This window comes from Physeter macrocephalus, chromosome 18 (genome assembly GCF_002837175.3).
Source record: "Physeter macrocephalus isolate SW-GA chromosome 18, ASM283717v5, whole genome shotgun sequence".
NCBI classification, from domain to species: Eukaryota; Metazoa; Chordata; class Mammalia; order Artiodactyla; family Physeteridae; genus Physeter; species Physeter macrocephalus.
The window spans coordinates 31,810,365-31,834,416 of NC_041231.1; the positions used below are offsets into that span (position 1 = coordinate 31,810,365).

The window sequence follows — 24,052 nt, forward strand, 5'->3', positions numbered from 1 at the left end:
TTAGAAAAATTAGAATTTTTTTTTTGAGCACTCCAGCAGTGGTGGATTGAGGAATCCCAAAGCTATTGAGGGTTGTGACCCCAAAGTTTCTGACAGTTGTTTGAGAAATAAAATAGAAGGGACAGGGAAGGGTAGATTTAAAGATGAAAAGATGAGAGAAGAGTTACTTGTGTTCACAGGGTTGGCAATCTTTAACCAGGTCAAAATCCAGCGACCATTTCCAGCTCTAATAGGTGTCGTTTTTCAGAACCCAGTCTGAGACCTCCTGAAACTGGCTACTTATTGAATGCTTGGTAGTTTAGTTCTTGCTTCGAGAATTTTTACAGGTCCAGTGATCTATGATGGACAAAATCCTATGAATCTATTTCTTGATCAGTATTATTATACTAAGCGATTGTCACTGTCTTTTCATTTGTCAAAAAGCTAAGAGAGTGAGCAAACAGCCACTTGGATCCTGAGCCTTATCCCCATAACAAAATAACTGAAAAGTAAAGATTATAGAAGATGTAAAATCAGAACTACTGGTATTCACTGTTTAGGTGATAGTGACAGTAAATGACTTTTTTTTTTTTTTTTTTTTTTTTTTAACAGCACACAACACTCATTCAGCAGCTTATTTAATCAACAGTCCACCTTTCAGTATCAGCTTTTAACACTTCCATGGGTTTGGTAGAAAGCAAATTCATGACACTGAAAGAGTAGTAGATCTCCCAGTGATGGCCTGAAACTTCCAAGTAGATTCTCAAATCTTCATTGTCATTGAGGAAGTAATGAGACAATGTGAACATGTCTGATTCCTAAAGTTCCTGCAGTGATCTGCATATTCTTTAACACTCAGCTTTCCTAAATAGTTTTTTGAAAGAGTATGTGAAGAAGCTATTGCTGCACCTCCTTTTCAATGGTATCTTCTGCTTCATTTGGATTTTCAACACCGATAGGATATGGTGCTCTTCCTAAAAGAAACTGTTCCCATTTGGGAATATAGTCTTCTACTGATGCCCAGTAAAGAGTCTGGAAAAAAAACCAACATCCAAAAGTAAAAAAGCATATCAAGCAATTGAACTTGGCTCTTCATAATAGTCTAAATGTTTATTCACTTAAGTGTGTGTGTGCGTATACACACACACACACACACACACACACACTCACACATATACGTAGAATGCACTTCCTCTACAGAATATTTTATGTTAATTTTAGAAAAAAATCTGGCTACTTACTAGTGTTAATTTTCAAATTTCTCAGTAAAACTAGAGCCTGGCAGAATTACAGGTTTTACAATTTTATTGTGATTTTACACGCCCTCTTGTGGCCAATCTTGTGATTATTACCAGTAGTATCATTTATGGCTACACAGTCATTAAAAGTTTTTGTTTACTGTCCCCAATCCCATACCAAATGATTGCCCATACTAAAATTATCACAATGAACTGATTCAACATGAACAACTGCTTTAGAACTAACAGAAAAAGATGTGACCTGGATGAGATCAGCCCCTGAAATATAAGGGGCATGTTAGAGGACTCAGGTGAACTGACCCCTTAATTGTAGGGGGGAAAAACATTTAAAGTTATGCATCCGCAAAATTATGCACCCACTCTATCTTTTAGAAGAGCACCTGATATGGCAAACTGTAACTTCTTCCCACATTTTTTTGGATAATAACAATAATATCAACATCATCTAGCTATTTTAAATTCAAGTAACTTGGAAGTTGAGACGCTGTGTTTCTAGACTGACTGTAGCAGTCTGTAAGCTGTAGAAGCTCATACTGCATTGCTGTATGGCATCTACACGCTTGCATGGTTTCTTGGCTGAGTGCCCTAAGGAGGCCAAAGAAAAGTCAGATGCCAAAAGCTCTGTGTCATAGGAGGGCATTTGATACGAGATCATCACTATCCAGCTCATTTTCGGAATTCAGTCAAAGGTTAGATAGCATTGGGGAGACATAATTATTCGCGTTGAGTATTAAAAAGGTAGGGGGTGGGGGAAATTCCCTGCCGGTCAAGTGATTAGGACTCGGCACTGCCACTGCGGCGGGCTCGGGTTCGATCCCTGTTCGGGGAACTAAGATCCCGCGAGCTGCCTGGTGCAGCCAAAAAGTAAAAAAAAAAAAAAAAAAAAAAAAAAAAAAGATGCTATTATTTAAAAAAAAGAAAAGAAAAGGTATGAGGGCTCTGAAAGCCGAAAATGATGAGGGGTTCCATGTATCTATGCATCTATGCATGTGGTCTGAGAAGTAGCCTGACATACTTAAAATAAAGGTCATCCTGCTGTGCGAGACTAGCTAAGAAAAATACCGACCAAGGCCTGCGGTTGGGTGTTTCTCCGCCATTCACGGCTGGATTAACCCCCATTGTGTGGGCCCTGTACAGGCCAGAGTAAGGTATTGGACAATTCAACAAAGAAAAAGACATGCCCAAGGCACAACTTTGAACGGGAGTTCTTTCTATCCTTGATCACTGCCTTTCCTTATTACTCTAGATGACACAGAAAATTGCAGGGCAAATTCTCAGCCTTTAATTTTTGAGTCTATTCACATCCCTGGTTAGGCAGCAAACAAAAACTGTATTGAAAAAAGGTCATTAAAAATATAAAATCAAACTATTCTATATGTAGCAAATTCCCTTTCAGCACACATACATTCGTATACCAAATACGGTTTATTTTTGCCAACCATCTTCCCAATCTGTTCTTGAATTGAACAAAATCAAACAGACAAAAGCCACGCTATACTGCATGATAATATGCATTTAAATAGCGTTGGTTGCATTTTTGGTGAAGAGACTGAGCTGCTACTTCTAACATCAGCCAACAGGAAAAGCATTTTGGTTAGGCTGTCATCTTAAGATTTAGTGCATATTGTCTGTTAGGATTTAACAAGAGAGTCATTTCTAAGTGACTTGGTGAAAAGACACAAGGTCTGGATAAAATTTTCACTTGATGTAAAATTTTTTTAAAACCCAGATACTTACAGATTACCCACTACATACAAAGCATGGCACTGTGGACATAGAGAGATCAGTGAGACACATCTCATTTATTTTACTGAATGAAGGAATCCGGGATATATACATACACAGCCACTTACAATGCACTACTAACTGAAGAGCCTCTCTCTTTTTTTTTTTTGAGGGTCTCTTCTTTCACATTTGTTCCTTAAGATTCTCACCTCAAGAGAAGCCACCTCAGGCGGTGGAACTGGATGATTCTGGGTCTGTAGAGACTTCTCTGCCGCTTCTATATCCTGTAACAGATAGAAGCATTTTCAAAACAAAATGTATTTAAACCACACACACACAAATGGCACCAGTAATAGCAATATCTGTATCCCAGATCTCTCGCTTCAACTCTCCTCTGGATATACAGTTTGAACTGATGGACAGGCACTGACAGATCACTGCTTAATTAACCGGTTTCAAAGAGAGGATGCAGGGTTTCTTATTTTAAAATAAAAGGCAGGGATGGGGGTGGTACTTCTAAGTTCTGCCTTTTTCATTTTAAGTAGCTAGGAAATGCCAATAATTCTTGGAAAAAGAACTTCCTCTAAACTGCTCAGAGTACTAACTTAGCTTTAAAATCCTTTAAAAACAGCCAGATGGATAAAATAGTCAAATATTCTGATACGAAAAACAATCAGATACTCATGATCAGACCCATGCTAGGCTGACCTTCAAAGTGAAGAGTTCTAGTCTGTCCAGATCATGCAAATGGTATATGAATGACACACATTACATTTGTTCAATATTCCATTTTTAAATTTTATACTTAGGCAAATACTTCCCATATTGAAAAGGTCCATGAGGTACCTGAGTACTTTGCAACAAGAACCTTTCACTATGCTATCTAGATTTTTAGTATCAGATTGCTAAGCTAATCTCAAAGGCACGTTTTATTGCTAGGTAGTATTGATACATCCTTCAGCTGATGGCATTCGAGTAACATGCGGTACTTTGTAGTTGAACTTGGAGATGTTTGTGTTTTCTCTAGATGTTTGTGTTTTCTCTTATGGTTGTAGAAACACAAGAGTACTTAAGGTTGATTCATACGTCAGTAAAGATTTTATCTAGCTCTGTACATAAAGTTCACGCCCAGAAATGTAAGACCTTGCAAGTTGTTACAGAAATATTTGAGCCCTGTTAAATAAATACTCCCCAAATCAGCACCTGTGTTGTCCTGTGCTTCCTTAGGTTTGTCAAGTTTCCAGGGTGTTGGTTGAAGGCCATGTGAATTTTGTCTCTCCTTTGAGCTTAGTGAGTTGAGAGAAGAGAGAAAGTTCTCTGCTCCATGTACAAGCACTGGAGTGATCTAAGTACAGGGCTGTTGGACAGAAGGAGAGCGATGGAAAAGGGCGTGGGAGTGGGGTGTGAAGAAGCCAACGCTGAACAGGAGAAAAGAGATAGCAGATGGCAGCGGCGCGGGAGCAAGGAATGGGTGTGAAATGGAAAAGGGAAAAACAGGAAACTCCCTAAAGGGACTCCCCAAAGTTGCACAACCAGTAATGCACCTGCTGTCTACAGGAAGGTGATTTGAAGGGGAAAGACAACAATTTAGGGATAAAAAGCCCATCTATAAGCATGTCTCTCCCGTACCAGAAGTTCACGGCCAAGACTCAGGCTTAAAAGAGCTCTTGATGCCGATGATACGACAGACATGGGAGACCAAGTCTTCTGATTACATTGAAATTTAAGAAGGTCCTGGAAGAACCACTTTTTACTTCTAGAAATCAAACAATAAAAATCAGAATACCAATTTTACCATTATTCTAAGAACAGTTACAAAGTTACCTTTACTGGGAGATCTGGGAGCCACTAGCACCTATAGGCAAGATTAAACATTTTTCTTAAATATCAGAAAATAAGGATACTGAATATCTCGTAGAGAAGAGCAGATCTGCAACACAAAGAGCAGGAGATGAGTTTAGGAGGAGGGACGTGTGGCCTGGAAAAGCAGGCCTAAGTCAGCCTCACCTAACTGTCACCTCTGCAGCATTTCAACAAGGGATTATCACCCCTCCAGAGAACTTCTTCCTTAGCTTAAGTCAGATTTCACTTTCTCAGATGTTTCGCTTACCTCTCAGACTCCTTCTCCTCAGCTTGCTCCTTTTTCTCTGGTTTAATCCTCAGGGTGGGCTTTCTTAAGATTTGTGACAACTGTCCCCATCTTTTTAATTTTTCTCCCTCCAAGACTGTTGCTGATCTAGCTTTAATTATTACTGAGGAGGGATGGCTAACTTTTCTTCCTAGCCCTTATTTCTCAATCTGATAAAACTAAACTCATCTTCTTCCACTGAACGTACTGAATGTATAATAGTGGGAATTCTACCCACTCAGATACCTATGCTGTATCCTCAAACTCCAACTGTTCTTATTCCTGCCATTGAAAAATTCAAAGTTCCCTGTATTGTTCCATCAGGATGTCTCCTCGAGCCTTTCCATGTCATTCTCAATGCTGTGGCCTTGTAATTACACTTATTCATTCAGCAAATACTTAATACTTACTTGTACTTATGCCTAGGCCATATCTCACTTTAGTTCAATCCATACCTAACATGGAACTGATTAGTTTTGCTAAAAAGTACCTTAAATATGTCCTCCCCTAGATTAAAAAAAAAAAATTGGTACTCACGACACAGAGGATCAAACATGCCTTCCTTAGCCTGACCCAAAATCTTGGCAATTTGACCCTGGCCTTCTATAGCAAGTTAAATCTTAATACTTCCATATAAGAACCTTCCTTTACACTATATGCTGCCCGAAGGTAAGGGCTGTGTCTCATACAACCTTTACGCATCTGAGAATCTAACAAAGTGCAAGGTATGTACTAGGTACGTAAATATTCATTAAATAAATACAGACTGAGGTATCAAAGTTTCCTGAGTATAAACCAAAAACTTAAAAAAATTTTTTTTACAAAGCACCCAAGGGGGTAGGGGGAGAAAAGGAAAAAAGAGGAGAGGAAGAAAGGCTGGTTGGCCAGCTTTACCTGTACCTTGTTGTATAGATTTGTCACTAGAACAAATGAAAAAGCAGTCCCTACAAATTTGAAAATAAAATGAAACAAATCTAACTGCTATCTAGTGGTGCCATAACCACATGGAGAGGAATTACATCAAGTGGTCTTAGAACACAGTATTTTGACGGAGCATCCCTAGTGAGATACACCCTAATGACAAAAAGGACTGTAAAAAGTATGTTACTGAAAAGCATTCTCAGGGATCACATGGGTGGTGACAGTGCTGTCTGTATCACAGGATAAAGTACATCAGTAGTTACACTGGTATTGGAAAATTCTTTGGGAACAGATTTTTGGTTTGAGGAAAAGAAGTTAGAGGTACAAGATCCATGATTTTTTAAGTTAAAAGTCTTGCAAACTGGAATTCTGGAATTTCTGATATGAGCTCCTGATGTATTTTATCTTTAAAAAAAAAAGTTGCAGTAAACCCCACTAGTGCCCAGATAGAGGGCTCTGAACATATTTCCTACCAAAAGGATCCAGGGCTCCTTGGAACAATGGCCAACTCCAGGTCTCAGCAGCAAATGCACATGATGAGCCTGGAAGACTGCATCAGACCAGAAAGAGAGGAAACTGTAGACTGTTAAGATGCCATCAGAAGCATTCAGGAGCTAATCTGACGAGGCTCTCACTTGGTAAAAATGGGACAAGTTGAGAATAAGTAGGAATAAAAATGAAAATGGATTGAAAAATTTCAAATCCCAGACAGCTCAAAAACAAAAACAAACAAAAAAGCAACCAAAACCAACAACAGCTAATTGGTCACTTTTGGAAGATACTAGAGAACCAACCTATTATTTTGAAAACTAAATAGACAGAATCAAGCATTCATCATGCTTTTTCCTCTGTGAAATATACCTCAATGTAACCAAATAATTGATGAGGGGAAGTTTCTCAATATAAATAATCAGCAGTTGAACGAGAAGGAATAAAATAATTGAATATTGCTTTTTGCAACCCCTAATGAACATACTTAGGCAGTGATCGTCAATGACTAACATCCCAAAAAGAGAGAGAGAGCCTGGCGTTACGGAAGTGTTCTTCCCCAAAACATCGAACTCCAATCTGATCAGGCCTCTGTAATCTGCACTGTTAGTGGAGTATTTCTTAGCCTTATGTGGCTGCTGAGCCCTCGAAATGTACAAGTCTGACTTAAGATGTGCTGTAGGCACACAATACACACTGAATTTGGAAGGTCTAGTAAGAAAAACAAATATAAAATATTTACTAACGTTTAATAGCAGTTACATTTGAAATCTTTCATGTTTGAAATGTTAATAATATTTAATCTGTTTAGGTTGACGTTATTAAAAATGGTTCCCAGGAAACTTAAAATTACATATGTGGCTTGAATTATATTTCTGTTGCACAGCACAACTTAGATCTGTCAATTATAGGAATGAGGGGGAAGAGAGGAACGTGTTAAATGGGTACCTCAGTGATAGAATTAGCAATATCCAGAAACTCAACAGGACAAATGACCCAGTTCCTTTAATATATGAAAAGGGGGGAAAAAGGGCAGGGAGTACTTTTAGAAATTTAGGAGATGTATCAATTACAAATTGGATTTTATTTGGAACCTGATTGGATATTTGAGGATTTATTGTTAATTTCTTAGGTTGATACTGATATTTTGATTTTGCTTAAAATAGTGCTGATCTTTTAGTGATAAATATTGAAATATAGAAAGACATATACTGAGGGACTTCCCTGGTGGCGCAGTGGTTAAGAATCCGCCTGCCAGTGCAGGGGACACGGGTTTGAGCCCTGGTCCGGGAAGATCCCACATGCCGCAGAGCATCTAAGCCCGTGTGCCACAACTACTGAGCCTGCGCTCTAGAGCCTGTGAGCCACAACTACTGAGCCCGCATGCTGCAACTACTGAAGCCCGCAAGCCTACAGCCCGTGCTCCTCAACAAGAGAAGCCACTGCAGTGAAGAGCAGCCCCTGCTCGCCACAACTAGAGAAAGCCTGAGCGCAGACACGAAGACCCAATGCAGCCAAAAAAAAAAAAAAAAAAAAAGAGAGATATACTGAAATATTTACAGATGAAACAATGCAATGTCTGAGGATTAGCTTCAAAATGATCTTAAGGGGTTGGGGTGACGAGTATAGACAAAACAAGGCTAGCTGTGTTCCGATAGTGATTGAATCTGGGTGATAAGTGCATGGAAATACATTCTTCTATTCCTTCTTTTACACAGGTGTGAAATTTTTATAGCAATTAAAAAACAAGCTTCCAGTGTGCGTGATGGTATAAATGTTACTCTATGTCATGAATCTTTAATCTGCTGTAGGATGCTCCCATTCTTCCTCACTCCAGAGTGTTCGTCCATCCTCCTCACAAGAGGATGTTTGTTACCACAAAATCACCTTTTTGGGTTAAACTAAATTTTGTGGAGGGAAAGGTGGGAGAGATGGCAGTTTATATCATGGAAGTATTTGTAGAAATAAAATCCTCTGTCTTTTAAATCCATTATGTTTTTACTAAATTTCATTGTATTAATACTAATGGAAAAAATCACTGAGCCTGTTTTCAAAGGCTGCTATCTTCTATATTTACTGACTAAACCTTCACTGTGAGTAGTCTTTACTGCTTAGATTCATATTCATTCTTTTACTAATATGTTTGATGGAATTAGTCTCTTATTGCTCCCCTTTTAAAATCATGCTTTGATATTTTTGCTAATTTATTTTTTCAAGTGCAATTAGAGAAATTTTTGTTGGGATTTTATTAAATCTAAAAATAACTTTGTGACAACTGACTTAGAGAAATAATAGTCTCCCCAGGCAGGATTAAGGCGTATGTCTCCATTTAAATTTTCTCTTAAAGCTCCCACTGAAGTGTAATAATTATCTTAATACCATTCATGCAGATCCCTTGTTAAAAGCATTCCCAATTATATATTTTATAATTTTATTGCTAATATGAATGTGCTGTCTATTTTCCAGCTGTATATATAGGATTGCTGTTGTTTTTTATATGTTTACATTTTATCCATTAATTTTACTCAACTCATACCAGTTTTGAAACAACTTTGGCTTCTCTAAGTATAAAACTATATCATTGAAAGATGCTAGTGTTATAGCTTTCTTTCTGAAAGTTAAAGCTCATGCCCTTTTAGTGTTTATGATATTGTTCCGAACATGTGAGTGAGGTCAAATAATGGACGGTGATACAGTCATCCCTATTTTGTTACTATCTTATAGGAATGCTGCCAGGTTTTAATGGTACCATTTTCGAATGCACTCTGTACTTAAGTACCTATCCTGATAACTTAACCTGTTCTTTTTTTTTTTTTTTTTTTTTGCGGTACGCGGGCTTCTCACTGCTGTGACCTCTCCCGTTGCGGAGCACAGGCTCCGGACGCGCAGGCTCAGCGGCCATGGCCCACGGGCCCAGCCGCTCTGCGGCATGTGGGATCCTTCCGGACCAGGGCACGAACCCGTGTCCCTTACATCGGCAGGCGGATTCTCAACCACTGCGCCACCAGGGAAGCCCTAACTTAACCTGTTCTTGACAAAGGGCTATTAGGATTAGTTACCTTATGGTTTCCTCATCTCTAAATTAAGGGATTAGCCCAGATCAGTGGTTTTCACAGTTCCTTAGAGCCACAGCAGTGCAGGCAAGGAAGGGCTGAATGGAGAGGGCTTTGGGCCAAAGCAGGTCCACTTTTATCTATTTTATATCTTTGGGAAAAGTTTTTATGCTTAAAAAAAAAAAGACCTTTAGATTAGAGTCTAAGCTATATGCTTTTTAAAGTCTCTCCCAACTCAAATTGTGTAATCAAGTCCTATTTATTTTACTTTCACGATAACTTCTATGAGAGAGCCACTAAAATTATACCCAAAGTTAAAGAAAATAATATGAGGGAAAGAAGGACAAAAAATTGCATATCCAAAGTATGTTGAAAAGAAAAACGGGGAAAAACTGCATCTCTAACAGCAAGCACTGTATCTGGGATGTAAGAGATAGCTGAAAAATGTTTATAAAAAGATTGAAAGGAAATATACAAAAATATACTAATTTCTAAATGGGCAGATGATATAGAAGGTATGCTTTTTCATCTTTGCTCTTTCAAGTTTTTTTATAGTGAGAATCTATTACTTTGATAATTAAGGGGAAAAAAACCATACCAAACTGGTTTCTAATGACTATGAAACTAGGTTCATTATCTTCCTTCTAGATATGACAAGGAGCTACCTTCCTTAAATTCAATCTCTCCATTATTGAAATCACTTTGCATCTAAATAGCAAATGACTCTTTCTTAAAGACCCATTCATATGTTTCTTATATAAGTCTCTCTCTCTTTTTTTTTGGCTCACTTTCAATACTATATTATCTCTACATACCAAGTCTCAACTTCTTCATCTGGTCTCAGAATACATATTCAGCCTTGTTTCCCGTGACTTTCCAAGCTAGTTAGCTTGGGATCCCATGAACATTAGTAAGGCCATTCATTCTTCTTCTGGTCTTGAATCTTCCTTAAAAATTCAATGGCATGCCTTCCCATCTGCCTACTGAAATGCAGCTCCAGTTTAGCTTCCTCTCTGAGACCTCATAGCATATTCTAGCTTTCAAAGAGTTTTTACACTTACTCCTAAAGTGCTGAGTATTCCACATAATTTAATTAATGTTTGATCATACAAGGTCTCTATTTTGTGTGTGACTACCTTGTGTCATCAACTGAGCCTGTAAGCTACTTGATCTAAAGAACTCTAACTTATACTTACTTTATTATCCTCACTTTCTGTCCAGAACTAGCTCAATAGTAAGGACCTTCTGGGCATTCATCAAATACTTTCTCATTAAAAGGAAGACACTTAATGTTACCTGCACTTGCTGTAATAAGTAGCAAACAAGCCTTCAAGACTTCCAATTTAGATTTTCTGACTTTTCAGTGCAAATTCTAGATTATCCTATATATTTCCACTTAAAAATAAATATTGCAAACACCATTGGGCAAGTAAGACATATGGCAATATAGAATGCTTTGGTAGCACTATGGCTGTGACTTAAATTACTGTGGATCAAACTGCCAGAAGCTGAGAAGATAACTGAATTTTCCTCTTCCTTTATCCTCTAGTGAGGACAGAAGAGAACTACATCATGCCTATCGATGAAAATATTTAACAATAAAAAACTGAAAACACTGCTTTATAACTTAAATAATATAGCCTTACTACCAAATGTTTTAGTCATAGGATCTCTTGGAAGCTTGAATGGAAGCAAACTTTAGGGTTTTAATTATGGATGAAGCCATACAATTCTGGAAGCGAAGTATAGCAAGCAGCCAAAAATGTTACACATATGATTTTACTCCAAATGGGCACACTGGCCAAATGGTGAGGCCTTGCGCAATCACATACTTTGACCACCTCCTCCATCACCATCAAAAAAGATCGGGGAAATCTGTTATCTTAGATATGAATTCTGGGTGTTGACTGCAGCCCCAGTAGGGCAAAATCAAATTGTTTTAAATACATGATAGGTGCTTTATCATGTTTCAGGATCTCCTTACGAATAAAAGAAGATGGAAGATAGAAGCTATGTCTCGTATTTATTCTTGCACAAAGGTGACCTTAAAATTCTTCCTGTGGTGACTGATATTTCCTTAGCCTAAGCAAACTTCAAGTTTTTTCATTTTAAAAAATGAGAATCCATGCTTCTGGTCCAATTAACATGGGTTTAAAAAACAGACAATACCTCATTAATTCTTTCTGTAACTCAAAACGAAGAAATTACATAAATCAAAGTTACGAAGTTGACTTAAAACCTTTTTGCAAAGTGGGGAAAATATATTTAATTCAGAGAATCTTACCTTTAAAAGACTAAGGTTCCTTTGTAAAGCAGTCTCAGCTGTTTGCCTCTGAGGGGCCTTTTCCTTGTTTTGATCTCCAAGTTTATTCTCCATTTGTTGAAGTAACATTAATCTTTGTGATACGCTAGAGAAAATGAAGATTATATAAAGTTTAAAGAAACATTGTATTGCTTGACCAATATACTGATAAATAACATTTTTAATTGCACCTCCCTTCCAGTTCAACCTGTTTTGAAAGCCAATTACTATGTCAATTAATAAGACAGTGAAAAACTTAGGTAGTTCAGTACGTCTTAAGTCTTGGTAAAATTATTTTTATTTTCATATGTATGCCATAAGTACATGTTTCTGTTTTTGTAACCTCTCTGGTCTTTTGAAATTATTGTAGAGTGTAGAAAAATATTTAATGAAAATGCAAACTGTAATACATATCCCTTTGTACACATACTTATATATACCTCCCCACACATACGTTGATATAACTTGCTATACGAAACCTTCTGCTTAACACTTCAGTACCCCTGAATCTTATGTTACACATTTAGAATTGTGCTAAACTTCCATATGTTTGAAGAAGCAATAAAAATATTTTTTTCCTCTTTTTCCAAGAGAAAGATGATGGTTCCATATATGAGTGAGAGGCTGTGTTTACACATGCCTACTCACAACAAGGTAAAACAGTAATTGAAGAAAGATGTAGAAAGGTGTAAGTAAATTATCAAACTACTTTGTTATATATATAATGGACTTTAAAAGTTTCTCCCTGGTTATATGCTCATTTTTACAACATTTTGGTCTTATTAAATGATCAGATGAGAAAAAAATACACAAATGGTACACCTAACAGTGTAACCATTTCCCAAATAGTTGAGATTTTCAAGAAACACTGTGTTGCATAGGGCTGTTCTTGAGGGTAGAACTAAAACCCGAGGTCTCTGAACAGTAATTTTTGTAAGAAAGATACCTTAGGAGGCCACGGTAGAGAGCCTGGTAATTAAAGAAAAGGAAAACATGAGAGCCCACGATACAGAGGTTAGAGAAGGGTTAATAATAAATACAAGTGCAGGACTGGCCATATAATTTGCAGGGCCCAGTGCAAAATGAAAATTTTTCTCCTTGGCAAAAAATTATTTGGGGTCCCTTGTTAAAAAAAAATACTGGGGATTTCAAGATAGTGAAGTTAGAGCATCAAGTGCAGGGCCTGTGACTACACAGTCACATACCCATGAGAGCCAGCCCTTGGTAAGAGGTTTAGAGAAGTTCACTGAATACCAATGTGGAGTATAGAAAGGTTAGAAGGAGAATAAATTTATCTAGATATTAGTAACAAGAATTAAGAAGACATAAAACACAATTCTACCTTTTAATCTTTGTTATTCTTGAGGGATAATGACATGCCTTAACACCAAAATCTCTCAAGTGTCAGAAAATTAAAATGACACACTTACAGATTTTTAAGACTTCCTATGCACACAGTTTCACTAATAAAGCCAGGACAGTTTATACATTGAGATTAGCCTTTTTAAAAAACTTACATCTCTTCATGTCTTTTAGAAAGGCGAATTTCTTGAGCAAACAGGGACGTCATCTTTAATCAAAGCTGCCTTTATAAGCTTTCTGCTAAATAATAACATTTAAAGTTACTTCTACCACATGTCCTCAGCTTTGCAACATTTGATCATTCAGCACCTCAATCCACTGGTTCTCTCAGAAGGGAAAAATACAACTTGAGCTATAATAATGTATAAAATGAAAGGAATGCACTTAAAAACACTTTTACTCATTATACATAGTTTTCCATATGCCAGATGCATCCCAGAACACTGTGACACAGGTAAATGCAGCATATTTCCCCTCTTCTTTTTTCCCCACATTTTAACCTTCATCAGAACTCAAAACAAACAAGCAGCTGGTACTAAGACTAGTAAACATTTTATTGAATCAACAGAAAGAAAGAAAGAAAAAAAAAAAACACTGTGTAAACTTCAACAGAGTTAAGTGCCTGGGCCAATACAGACAGAGGTCTAGCGAACTACTTGGAAGACTGAGTCTGAAGGCAAATGTGGTTGGGTGCAAGAGCTAAAGGTGCCTGCCCAAAGGAAGAATGCAATTTGAGCTGTAATGATGTAATAAAAAAACAGGAATGAAAATTCCTTCTTGGAATGAAGCACTGGCTTTCCTAAATCTTATTTAGTTAATACTGATTGACTGCTCACCGTCTGAGTGTCCAGCACTGATTTTTTAAAAAATTGAGCCCTTCCTTCACACACACACATGGAGCGTAGGACACAGAGCACAGCCAAGGGAAACAGAAACACCGTCCTGCCCTCAACGGGTTTCCTCCTCAAGGCGCCGCTCTGTTTTCAGCACCGCGGACAGCAATCACTCGCAGGCTCGCCCGGAAGGGGTCGAGTTACAGATACTTTCCGACGAAATCACTGCAGGCCAATGCCTCGCCGCCTTCTTCCCAGTTTCGGATGCAGCGTCAAGGAAATTCCTGGAAGTGACTCCAAAGTAACTTCTTTTCTGTTGCGTCCACCATCAGAACTTCACACTAACCCCAAGACAACGTCTGCCTTTTGAACCGAAGATCCGCTGCTTCTAGGAGTCATCGGCCCACGGACCACTCAAATTCCGCGTACACTGGAAGGACTCGGGAACTTTCCTCATCACCCTACCTCTTCCCCCTTAACAGTATCCTCCCCACCAGAGCGCAGCCGTCCTTCGGACACTCGGGGCACTCACCCGCAGGCCGTCCTGCTGTCGGACCTCACTCACTCACGGAACCCCACACTGACCTCTTCCGGGAGGGCGCTGCCGACTGTGTGGACGTTAGGTCTCGGTGCAGACCTGGGCGTGGTCACGCCACCATCTTTGCGCAAGCGCGACGCGACGCGAGGTGATGTCATCACGTCCTTATAAAAGGAGGGCGTCCCTCACCAAAGGCTAGTGAAGTGACGCTGCTCTGAGGAAGTGAAGGTTGGTGGAGGACTTCAGGACCCCCATGGAAAATCCGTTTGGTGGTATCTCCATTTCAAGTGCTTTTTAAATGGTACCTGCCTGTGTTGAAAAGACTTCAGAGAGTGAAAATGGTGTCTTAGAAGCGAGAACATCACAGTAGAATGGGGAAGGGGAAAAACACTTCAAAGTCGTCCAGAGACTTTACAGTCAATTCCACAAGAGCCTAAGGAAGAGCTTCGCCCTGGGCATCTGATGCTGAGCCCGGCAGCAGAGCTCTGCCTGCTTGTAGGGCAGCCCCCATAGGGACAAGGATGCTGATCTTTCACTTCTTGAGGAATGTGTGTATCAGTCGTTTTATTTGCGTGGATGATCTCATTCACTGAATCCCCACAACGCCTGGTGAGATGGATACCATTCTCCTAATTTGACAGATGAGGAAACAAGCTTGGTCATTTACGTAAGTTGTAGCTTGAAGCCAGCAGAGCCTCAATTAGAATTCCCGCAGCCCCTAGGACAAACATTTGGGAATAATCCCGTAGTGTTGGAAAGTGCATTCTTAAACATCATTTTCTCCCCTTGAAATAACTTTGTGAGTTACATGGTAGTATCCTTAGTTACAGAGGAAGAAGTTGAGGTTCAAGAGGGGTCATGTTTTTTTCCTGAAGTTTACTGAGTTGGTAAAGGGCAAAGAGCTAGGACTCCAATCCAGCTGTTAAATTTTTTTCCTTCCAGAATATCTACCTAAAGCTTAGCTCCTGCTTCAGGACTACTGCACTTCTATGTTTTCTTTGCTTGGAAAGCCCCTTCCCCAGATACTGACATAGACTCAGTTTCTCATCTTTCAGTCCTGCTTCCTCAGTGAAGCATTCCCTGAACCTCCAGTATACGATCGCAAGTCTGTCTCTTCACCCTTCCTGCTCCTTCTCCTGTTTTACTTTTCTCCGGAACGCAGCATCATTCCATGTATTTTATAATCCCTTGTTCATTTGTTTACCAGTGCACCCCCAACTAGAATCTGAACTTCCTTTTAATATTTTTGTCTCTTCTATTTGCTGAGCAACTAGAACTGCCTGACTATAGGTGCTCAGTAGATATTTTTGAACGAATGGATGAAATAATTCCCCCGTGGAAATTCTGTCATAATTTAAGAGAGGTCTGTCTTTAGTTGCTAGGACTTTTGATTTAGCTGTTTCACAGTGTTACTTAGTAAAGATAAGAAATGGACCTCTGCATGGTCCTGTGTTCTAGGAATAAAATGGAGCTTTGGCATGGTTACAAGGCATTCTTCTTTATCTTCTATGGAAGTTAACAAATAAGGATTTTGCTTAAATTGGTAATGGGTTGAAGTTGAGAACCGGAAGATGGCCCATTAAAGCATCTGGATGTTGCTGAAGACAAACTTGACTCATCTCCCTTCTTTATGTGAATTTGCATAGTGACACAATTGGGACAATCCCAGCTCTTTCAACTATGAGCCCAGCTTCTTTAGGTCATTGCCTGCCTTAGCAGTGAACTAAGGAATGAATACCTTGGAAATTTTCTTGCAGTTTTTAGGAGAACAGTAAGCAGAGATATCTCACAGATACTTAGAGGTTATCTAGATAGACTGTGATAATTTATTTGATAGTATCCCATAAAAGTATTTCCTCCCTATCTAAAGATCTACTGTGATAGCACCCTTCCTCCTAACATAACCCGTGGTTGATCATTTCTGAGATACCTGGCTGGGGAGGAAGAATCTCTGGCAATTACACAGACTAGCTATTAACGTACAGCTTCTGTATTTATTAGGTGAGTTTAGGTACTTTCTGGAGTGAGGTATTCATGGTCTACCATGAAGATTGTTGTAACCTACTAAGTAACATCTGGCCCATAATGAGGACTTCTGTAAATATATAGTGAAGTTATTATTTCCTAACCTTAGACTAGTTCTGTGCACTAGCATGCTATAATTGTTCCCTTAGCATTATTATTTAGAAATTATTGGCTCATTTAGTCTTAAAGATGTATTTATTAAACATCTGTAAGATGTAGTCTCTGCTCTCAACAGCTGAGAGTCTGGCTCAGCTCTTAAGATATATGCAAAAAAACTAGAGGATGATGGTTGACAACATAAAAATGGCTAATGCCTATTGAGTGCTTGCTCTGTACTAGGCACTTTGCATGAATAATCCTCATAATAACCCTATGAGCAAGGATGCTGAACTCTTACTATCTTCCTGTTCATAGCTGAGAAAACTGAGGCTTAGAGAAATGGCTGACTTCAGATCACACTGCTAGTAAATGAACTGCAGCTTGTTTGATGTTAGTATTCTAAGTAACTCTGTATATTATATTGAGAATGTGAAATTAAAACATATCATACAGATTATGAGAGTGCTAGAAAAGACAGGAGAGACCACTACGAGTTGGGATAGTCTAGATGGCATTTTGGGAGACTAAGGTAGAGTTTGAAAAATGGGTGGGATTTGGACGTCTTTTTTTGTGATTGCGTGTATCAGGTGGCAGGTGAGTGGGGTGTGAAGTATTCAATGTGAAGGAGTCAGTGGACACAGGAGTGTGTGCTTGAGAACACATCTGGGGTGAGGCCCAGTGGAAAGGAAGCACTGAGAAGAGTGTTTTTTCCTCATTTCCCCCAATTTTGAAGATTTCATTTCTGGTACCAGAAGATATGAAAATAGAGGATTGACAGTAATAAAGAGAAGGCGTTATTGGAGATGACACCGGTAAGTAGAGAATAGAAATGAGGACAGAAGAGGAAGGCTTGGGGATGAAAAAGGAAGGACAAGCTTTAGAGTAAGAAATAATTCAAAGAATTGCAGAATCCTTGACAATTTGAAAGACTCCAAATTACTAACAGTAAATTCTGTTGTGGTTTGTATAGAGGCCATCTTCTTAGATTTCTTTTGGGTTTACTCTGTGTAGACATATATTAAGAAAATAAAGACCTCATACCTGAAATGGAGTTAGTTTTTCTTCTGTTTTGGGAAATCCCCGATGAAAATTGGAAAGTGGGGCTACTTGCCTGTATTTCTGCTTTTCTTCACTTTGAAATTAAATAATTAGAATCTTACCTTTTTCCATAGTTGTAGACTGTCCATTTTACTATGGAAAACTATTCTGTTATCCAAATAGATCTGTAAAGCTTTAAATTGTCCCCAAATGGGTCTTGGCCAGAGAGAACTTACAATGAGATACCTCTTTGGGATCTTTGGTCTATGACTCAGCTATCAATCTAGGTCCAGTCAGATAAAACTCTGCAGTCTAGAAATCATGATCACAGCTGGTACCTACGTTGTAGACGTTCTTCGCTGGGAGAACAAGGCCATCCTAGAGATTTCCGGTGAACATTTGCATATGACTTTTCCTTCTAGGGGGGCAAGTTAAAAACCTCACCAGACCTAAAATTCACTTGAGGAAGCATTCGAATTTTAAAGTTGACAGCACACATGATAATTCTTAGCAGATCATTTGTATGTTGTACGTAGAAATATATATATACTCGTTACTTCCCAAGTTTTAGTAATTCAAAGCTCATGCAAGCCTTCTGTCTTAAACTGACATGCTTGCAGCTGGGTATAATTTATAAAGGCCTTTTTTTCCAGTCCTGTCTCCTTGATTTCCCAGTGACTTTTAATTCTTTCATTAGTTTCACTATAACTCTTTAACTTGGGTTTTTCTTTTCTTTTCTTAGTGAAAAGCAACTTAGTTTTTTATCTTTAAAGCAAAATAAAAATCCAAAGTATGCAATCCTTTCACTTTTCAAGCTAGGGACCAGGAATATAAAATTCTATTCAATAAAGATATCATGGTAGTGAAAATGCAACATCTATAAAGAGGTCTCATTTTCCTTATCTGTTTTTTTTTGGAAGCAGAAGAATAAAAAGTAAGAGGTGACTCTGGAGTCTTAAAGAAGGGAAACTTTTTGAATTTTTAAAGAAGAGTAAGCATTTCTAGGTTTTTAAAAAGCAATGTTGTAGTTCCAGCCTGAAGCCTGGAACCACATGCATCATTGAAGTCCTTTCTATTCCTCACTCTTGATGGAAAAAAAAAAAACCCCGTATTTCTTTTTTTAAAATAAATTATTTGTTTGCATCAGGTCTTAGTTGCAGCAGGCGGGCTCCTTAGTTGCGACTCACCAGCTTCTTAGTTGCAGCACGTGGGCGCCTTAGTTGCGGCTTGAGGGCTCCTTAGTTGTGGCTCACCTGCTCCTTGGTTGTGGGATGTGAACTGTTAGTTACGGCACGCGTGTGGGATCTAGTTCCTGGACCAGGGATCGAACCCGGGCCCCCTGCATTGGGAGTGCAGAGTCTTAACCACTGTGCCACCAGGGAAGTTCCCCCTTATTTCTTTCTATGAAATTTAGGGGTGCAATGGAAGGGTCATATTTCCTTTAATCTATTTCCATGATGTCATATCTCTTGTGTTCTTTAGGGTAGCATGACTGAAAGTGTTTAGAGTTGTGCTACATTTTCATGGCTTGGGCATTTAGTATCAAGGGAGCTAGTGAACCAGATGACGTTTAGACAAGTTCTGGGTCATGTTAGTGAACCAGAGGTTCCCCCACTCTAGGAACAATAAGGCAAAACACTGTCTGATATTCTTTGCAGGTAGTTCTATTTGAAACTCCCCCAAAGCAATGTTTTGTGACTGCCATTCTTGTCTATCTTGACCCCCTCTTTTTTTTTTTTTTTTTGTCTTGGTGAAATATTTTATTCTTTTTGTTAAAATTTTTATTGGAGTATAGTTGCTTTACAGTGTTGTGTTAGTTTCAGGTGTATCAGTTATACATATACATATATCCATTCTTCTTTAGATTCCTTTCCCATGTAGGCCATTACACAGTATTGAGTCAAGTTCTAACTTGGGTTTTTCTTGAAGCAGGGATTCTCTCTTTCATAGCCTTCCTTCCTGTTTATTTTCTCCACTCCCCCCCCCATTTTGCTCTTATAAATCCTGTAATGGCTTTATCATTAGTCCTCTATTGAGTAAGCAATTAAAAACTTTCTTAAATGCATACTTGACTACTTGGTAAGCATTGTATTTAATGCTATGCCACTGTGTTTATCCAACACATTCAAGGTTCCTTTTTTTTTTTGGCCGCGCCACTAAGATGTGCAATCTTAGTTCCCAAACCAGGGATTAAACCCTGGCCCCCTGCATTGGAAGCGTGGAGTCTTAACCACTGGACTTCCAGTGTGAAATCCCCAAAACATTCAAGGCTCTTTGCATCAGCTAGTTTTTTGGAATTATTGTTTGCTATGTGCATCCACTTGAAAACTTTTATGTACTTACCTTTGAAAGAACAAAAATTGCAGTTTTACCCCATTGCAACTTCTTAGTTTCAGGATCTAATGATGTGTAAAAATAGTGTCAGAAAAGGCTGTTGTGGTTTACTGTGTTTGGTACAGATAATTAAAAAAAACAAAACACCCATATCCTTCATTTATATGAGAATAGCATGAGAAAATGTTTTACCTATTCTTTTAAAAAAAAATTTCGTGTTCATTCATTTCTTCTTTTGCTAGAGTATCAGGTCTTATTTTCAAATCTGAGTTTATTTTTCTCTTAATTATCCCTTTAGTATTGCTTTTCTGCATCTATTGAGATGATCATAGGGTTTTTATTCTTCAGTTTGTTAATGTGGTGTACCACATTGATTGATTTACATATATTGAAGAATCCTTGCATCCCTGGGATAAATCCCACGTGATCATGGTGTATGATCCTTTTAATGTGTTGTTGGATTCAATTTGCTAGTATTTTGTTGAGTATTTTTGCGTCTGTGTTCATCAGTGTTATTGGTCTGTAATTTTCTTTTTTTGTAGTATCTTTCCCTGGTTTTGGTATCAGGGTGTCGGTGGCCTCATAGAATGAGCTTGGGAGTATTCCTTCCTCTGCAGTTTTTTGGAAGAGTTTCTGAAGGATCGGTGTTAACTCTTCTCCAAATGTTTGATAGAATGCGCCTGTAAAGCCATCTGGTCCTGCACTTTTGTTTGTTGGAAGTTTTAAAATCACAGTTTCAGTTTCAGTAGTTGTGATTGTTCTGTTCATATTTTCTACTTCTTCCTGGTTCAGTCTTGTAAGGTTGTACCTTTCTAAGAATTTGTCCATTTCTTCTAGGTTGTCCGTTTTATTGGTGTATAGTTGCTCGTAGTAGTCTCTTAGGATCCTTTGTATTTCTGTGGCATCCTTTGTAACTTCTTTTTCATTTCTAATTTTATTGATTTGAGCCCTCTCCCTTTTTTCCCTATGAGTCTGGCTATAGGGTTATCAATTTTGTTTATCTTTTCAAAGAACAAGCTTTTAATTTCATTGATCTTTGGTTTTCTTTGTTTCTATTTCGTTTATTTCTGCTCTGATCTTTATGATTTCTTTCCTTCTAGTAACTTTGAATTTTGCTTGTTCTTTCTCTAGTTCCTTTAAGTGTAAGTTTAGGTGCTACTGCTTTTCAGTAATGACTTTCTTAAATTGAAAGCTGAGCAATTTACTGATGGTTTATTCTTACAGACCTTCTCCTCAGATTTGGATACGAATGGCACTTTTAACCTAAGAATATTAAAAACATTAGGTAGTTAAATATACACTTGGGATTTGGCTAATTTTTATAATCAAACTTTTCAGATAGAAAAAATGAAATAATTCCTTAATATCCTTATATATGAGTCTGCTTTTCTTGGACTCTGAAAAAATACAAACAGGAGGCCATAGAAATAGACTGAAACTTTATTTTCCTTAAGTTTTTAATGTATTTCCCCAAGTCCAAATGTGTATTAGTTGCTCATTGATTTGTTTATATATTCAAAAACAATGTTTTAATTAGATTACATGTGAGCCTCGCTTTTTAGTTAACCTAAAATATTTGCAGCTGGTAGAAGCGTTGATAGTACTTTGAAAAATTGGATCGTTAACCTTTCACAATTTTGCTTGACGAATATTTGTTTGTTATGAAATAGGGGTTAAACATGTTGGCTCATATGCCTAAAATTTTGAAGAAGAGTAGTAGAGGGGAAGAGAAATGGATTCATTTTAACTCTAGATGGCAGTTAAACACAGCTAACAAAGACCAACTTGTTTGAAATACAGAAATACAAAAATAGTAGAACACACACGCATTCTCTTCTACCATCCAGTTAATTATATTCTCCAAATGATATCTTGGATTGATATTACTAAACAAAGATGAATAAAATGTAATTACACACAAATGAAATAAATAGTGTAGACCTGTAATTGCAAGATTTTTTTTCAGCTGGTAATATGGCATATACCTGTGCAATGGTATAGTGCCTGTATCTAACTTTGCCATTTTTACTAACATTTAATTCAGTGTAGTTTTATTTTAGGTACAGTTATTTACCAATATCAATTCAAACCACATGCCACTGGGAAAACTATTACATATTTAATATCTTGAAAATTTTTAATATATGCAAAGTTTATTTTCCTAAAAAATTTGGTCCATAAAAGTCCACTCCAAAATCTGGCACAGATATCCAAGCATGTTCATTTGACATCACTTTTACTTTTCTTGGCTGTGCATTTAAAAATACGCTTTTTTACATGTAAATATTTAATTCACAATGTTAGTGTATTGCTTTTAAGGTACTAAAATTATGTTTCTGATAGTATTTATAAAGGAAAGGAAAAGCTTGTCAGATCATACTTTGTTGTCATCTCCTGGTCCTAGCTCTTTGAGTAGACTTTCTATAGACGTAGAGTGCAACTATCTCCAGTTTATAATTACTGTACATTGATATGATGTCTAGCACATAGAACGAAAAGGAGTTAAAGTAGACCCGATTAGTCTAACCTGATTTGTCAGGTGGCTTAGAAAAAGAAAGGATGTGATATCTTTAAAATTTATTGATTGAAGATTTTATATGAAATAACTAAATCCTTTTGAGAGGACTTATTTGATTGACTTTCATTTTTTGTGTGTAACAATTTATGTCCTGAGTTTATTTCCAAACAGTGGATCAATGCATAGGCAGCAGCTGACACCCAGGGCAAAGGGCCTGCGTGTGAGCCCCCAGGCCATATAGTTCCAAAACCTTGTAGGCCTTGCACTCAGGGCACAGGTGAAGTTGTTCTGCCTCTTAGCCACAAAGGTATGGAGGTTCAAAGTAGCCTACTGGAAGCTTAAACCCTGAACATCTCAGATCCTGGAATTAGCGCTTGCCTTTGAGTTGGCAGAATAAATGTTAAGTAGGCTTTCTAATAATAGAGATGTGATCCTACTTTAGAGAGTTTGATGCCCTTGTATTGATTTCCCTAGACTCCAAACTCCTAATAGCAGATATTGGTTTCTAATAGTTTCTTGACGAATGCTTGCTGAATATATCTTGGCAACATGATAAGTGCTTTGTTTCTTTTCCTTTTTTTGAGCAACATAACAGTCCGATGTTACTCAAACACTGAAGTAAAATAATTTACCCATTTATTTTAGAGAAGTTTCTGCTAGAATTTTATGATTGATGTAATTGCTGCGCATGTTTCCTTGCATGAATATAAAGTTGCCAGAGCTGCTGATTTTTTCAAGTGAAGACAGAAATTTGGATTTTAATGTGAAATTTTCTGATTTTTCAGTGTTAGCAACTAATTCAAATAAAAAAGAACAAAGCAAGCACATGTGCACACACATACCAGTGGACTGATGGCTTGCAACCTTCAATGTGCACTCCTCTCATTGTGTAAGCTCATTTTTTAATAACATGTTCTGAAATTTATTAATAACATGTTCTGAAATTTATTAATTTAGAACTTTTAGTTATGGTTGTCATCTAATAATACATTTTTGAGGTTACACTTTAGTTCTCTTAAAATTAGGTTTTGGGATCTTTCTAAAGGTCTTCAATTTCATTTTCACCATCATTCTCTTGAGTAATATCTACAGATATCTGCTCCCATCCTTTGCATTTCGATCCGTCCTAATTTCACTTTCAGAGAATAACCTTAAATTAGGTTTTGGAAGTAACTTGCTATGGGTAGCACAGGCCACCCACTTTGGGTCCAAAAATGCAAGTACTAAAGACTGGTGCGTGATAGCCTCCTCATTAGTTTTTCTTCTACTTTTTTTCTTTCTACAATCTTCTCCACAGTCACAGTGATTTTTTTTTTTTTTTTCCAAAACATAAATCAGAGCTTGTAACTCTCCTCCTCAAACCCTGAGGTGGTTTTTCATTGTCCTTTGAGGACAATCCATGCTCCTTCCCATGGCCCTGCTTTATCAGGCTCTGGTTACCCGTGTTCT

The 24,052-nt window shown here is 37.8% G+C and overlaps 1 protein-coding gene across 5 annotated transcripts; it reads right to left on the bottom strand.

Annotated features, from left to right (window-relative positions):
• Nucleotides 1-601: 601 nt before the first annotated feature.
• CEP15 (centrosomal protein 15) lies at nt 602-14,703 on the bottom strand. Of its 5 annotated transcripts, none has more exons than XM_007113128.2 (5): nt 14,584-14,695; nt 13,374-13,455; nt 11,839-11,962; nt 3,173-3,247; nt 602-1,011 (listed from the first exon to the last, which is right to left on the bottom strand). In XM_007113128.2, exons 2-5 carry the CDS (start codon nt 13,424-13,426, stop codon nt 877-879), a joined length of 387 nt encoding a protein of 128 aa, XP_007113190.1. In that variant the 5' UTR covers nt 13,427-13,455; nt 14,584-14,695; the 3' UTR covers nt 602-876. The 5 variants fall into 5 exon arrangements, with proteins under 5 accessions (XP_007113190.1, XP_007113189.1, XP_007113187.1 ...); XM_007113127.2 differs by having other exon boundaries at nt 13,374-13,458; nt 14,584-14,694; XM_007113125.2 differs by having other exon boundaries at nt 14,055-14,693.
• Nucleotides 14,704-24,052: the final 9,349 nt, after the last annotated feature.

Excerpts from the sequence above, each read along its gene's own strand:
- CEP15 (XM_007113128.2), bottom strand. The coding sequence starts at position 13,426 with ATGACGTCCCTGTTTGCTCAAGAAATTCGCCTTTCTAAAAGACATGAA. Across the intron at positions 11,963-13,373 it reads TCTAAAAGACATGAAGAGAT|CGTATCACAAAGATTAATGT; the intron begins GTAAGTTTTTTA and ends CATTTTCTCTAG. Across the intron at positions 3,248-11,838 it reads GGAACCTTAGTCTTTTAAAG|GATATAGAAGCGGCAGAGAA; the intron begins GTAAGATTCTCT and ends TATCTGTTACAG.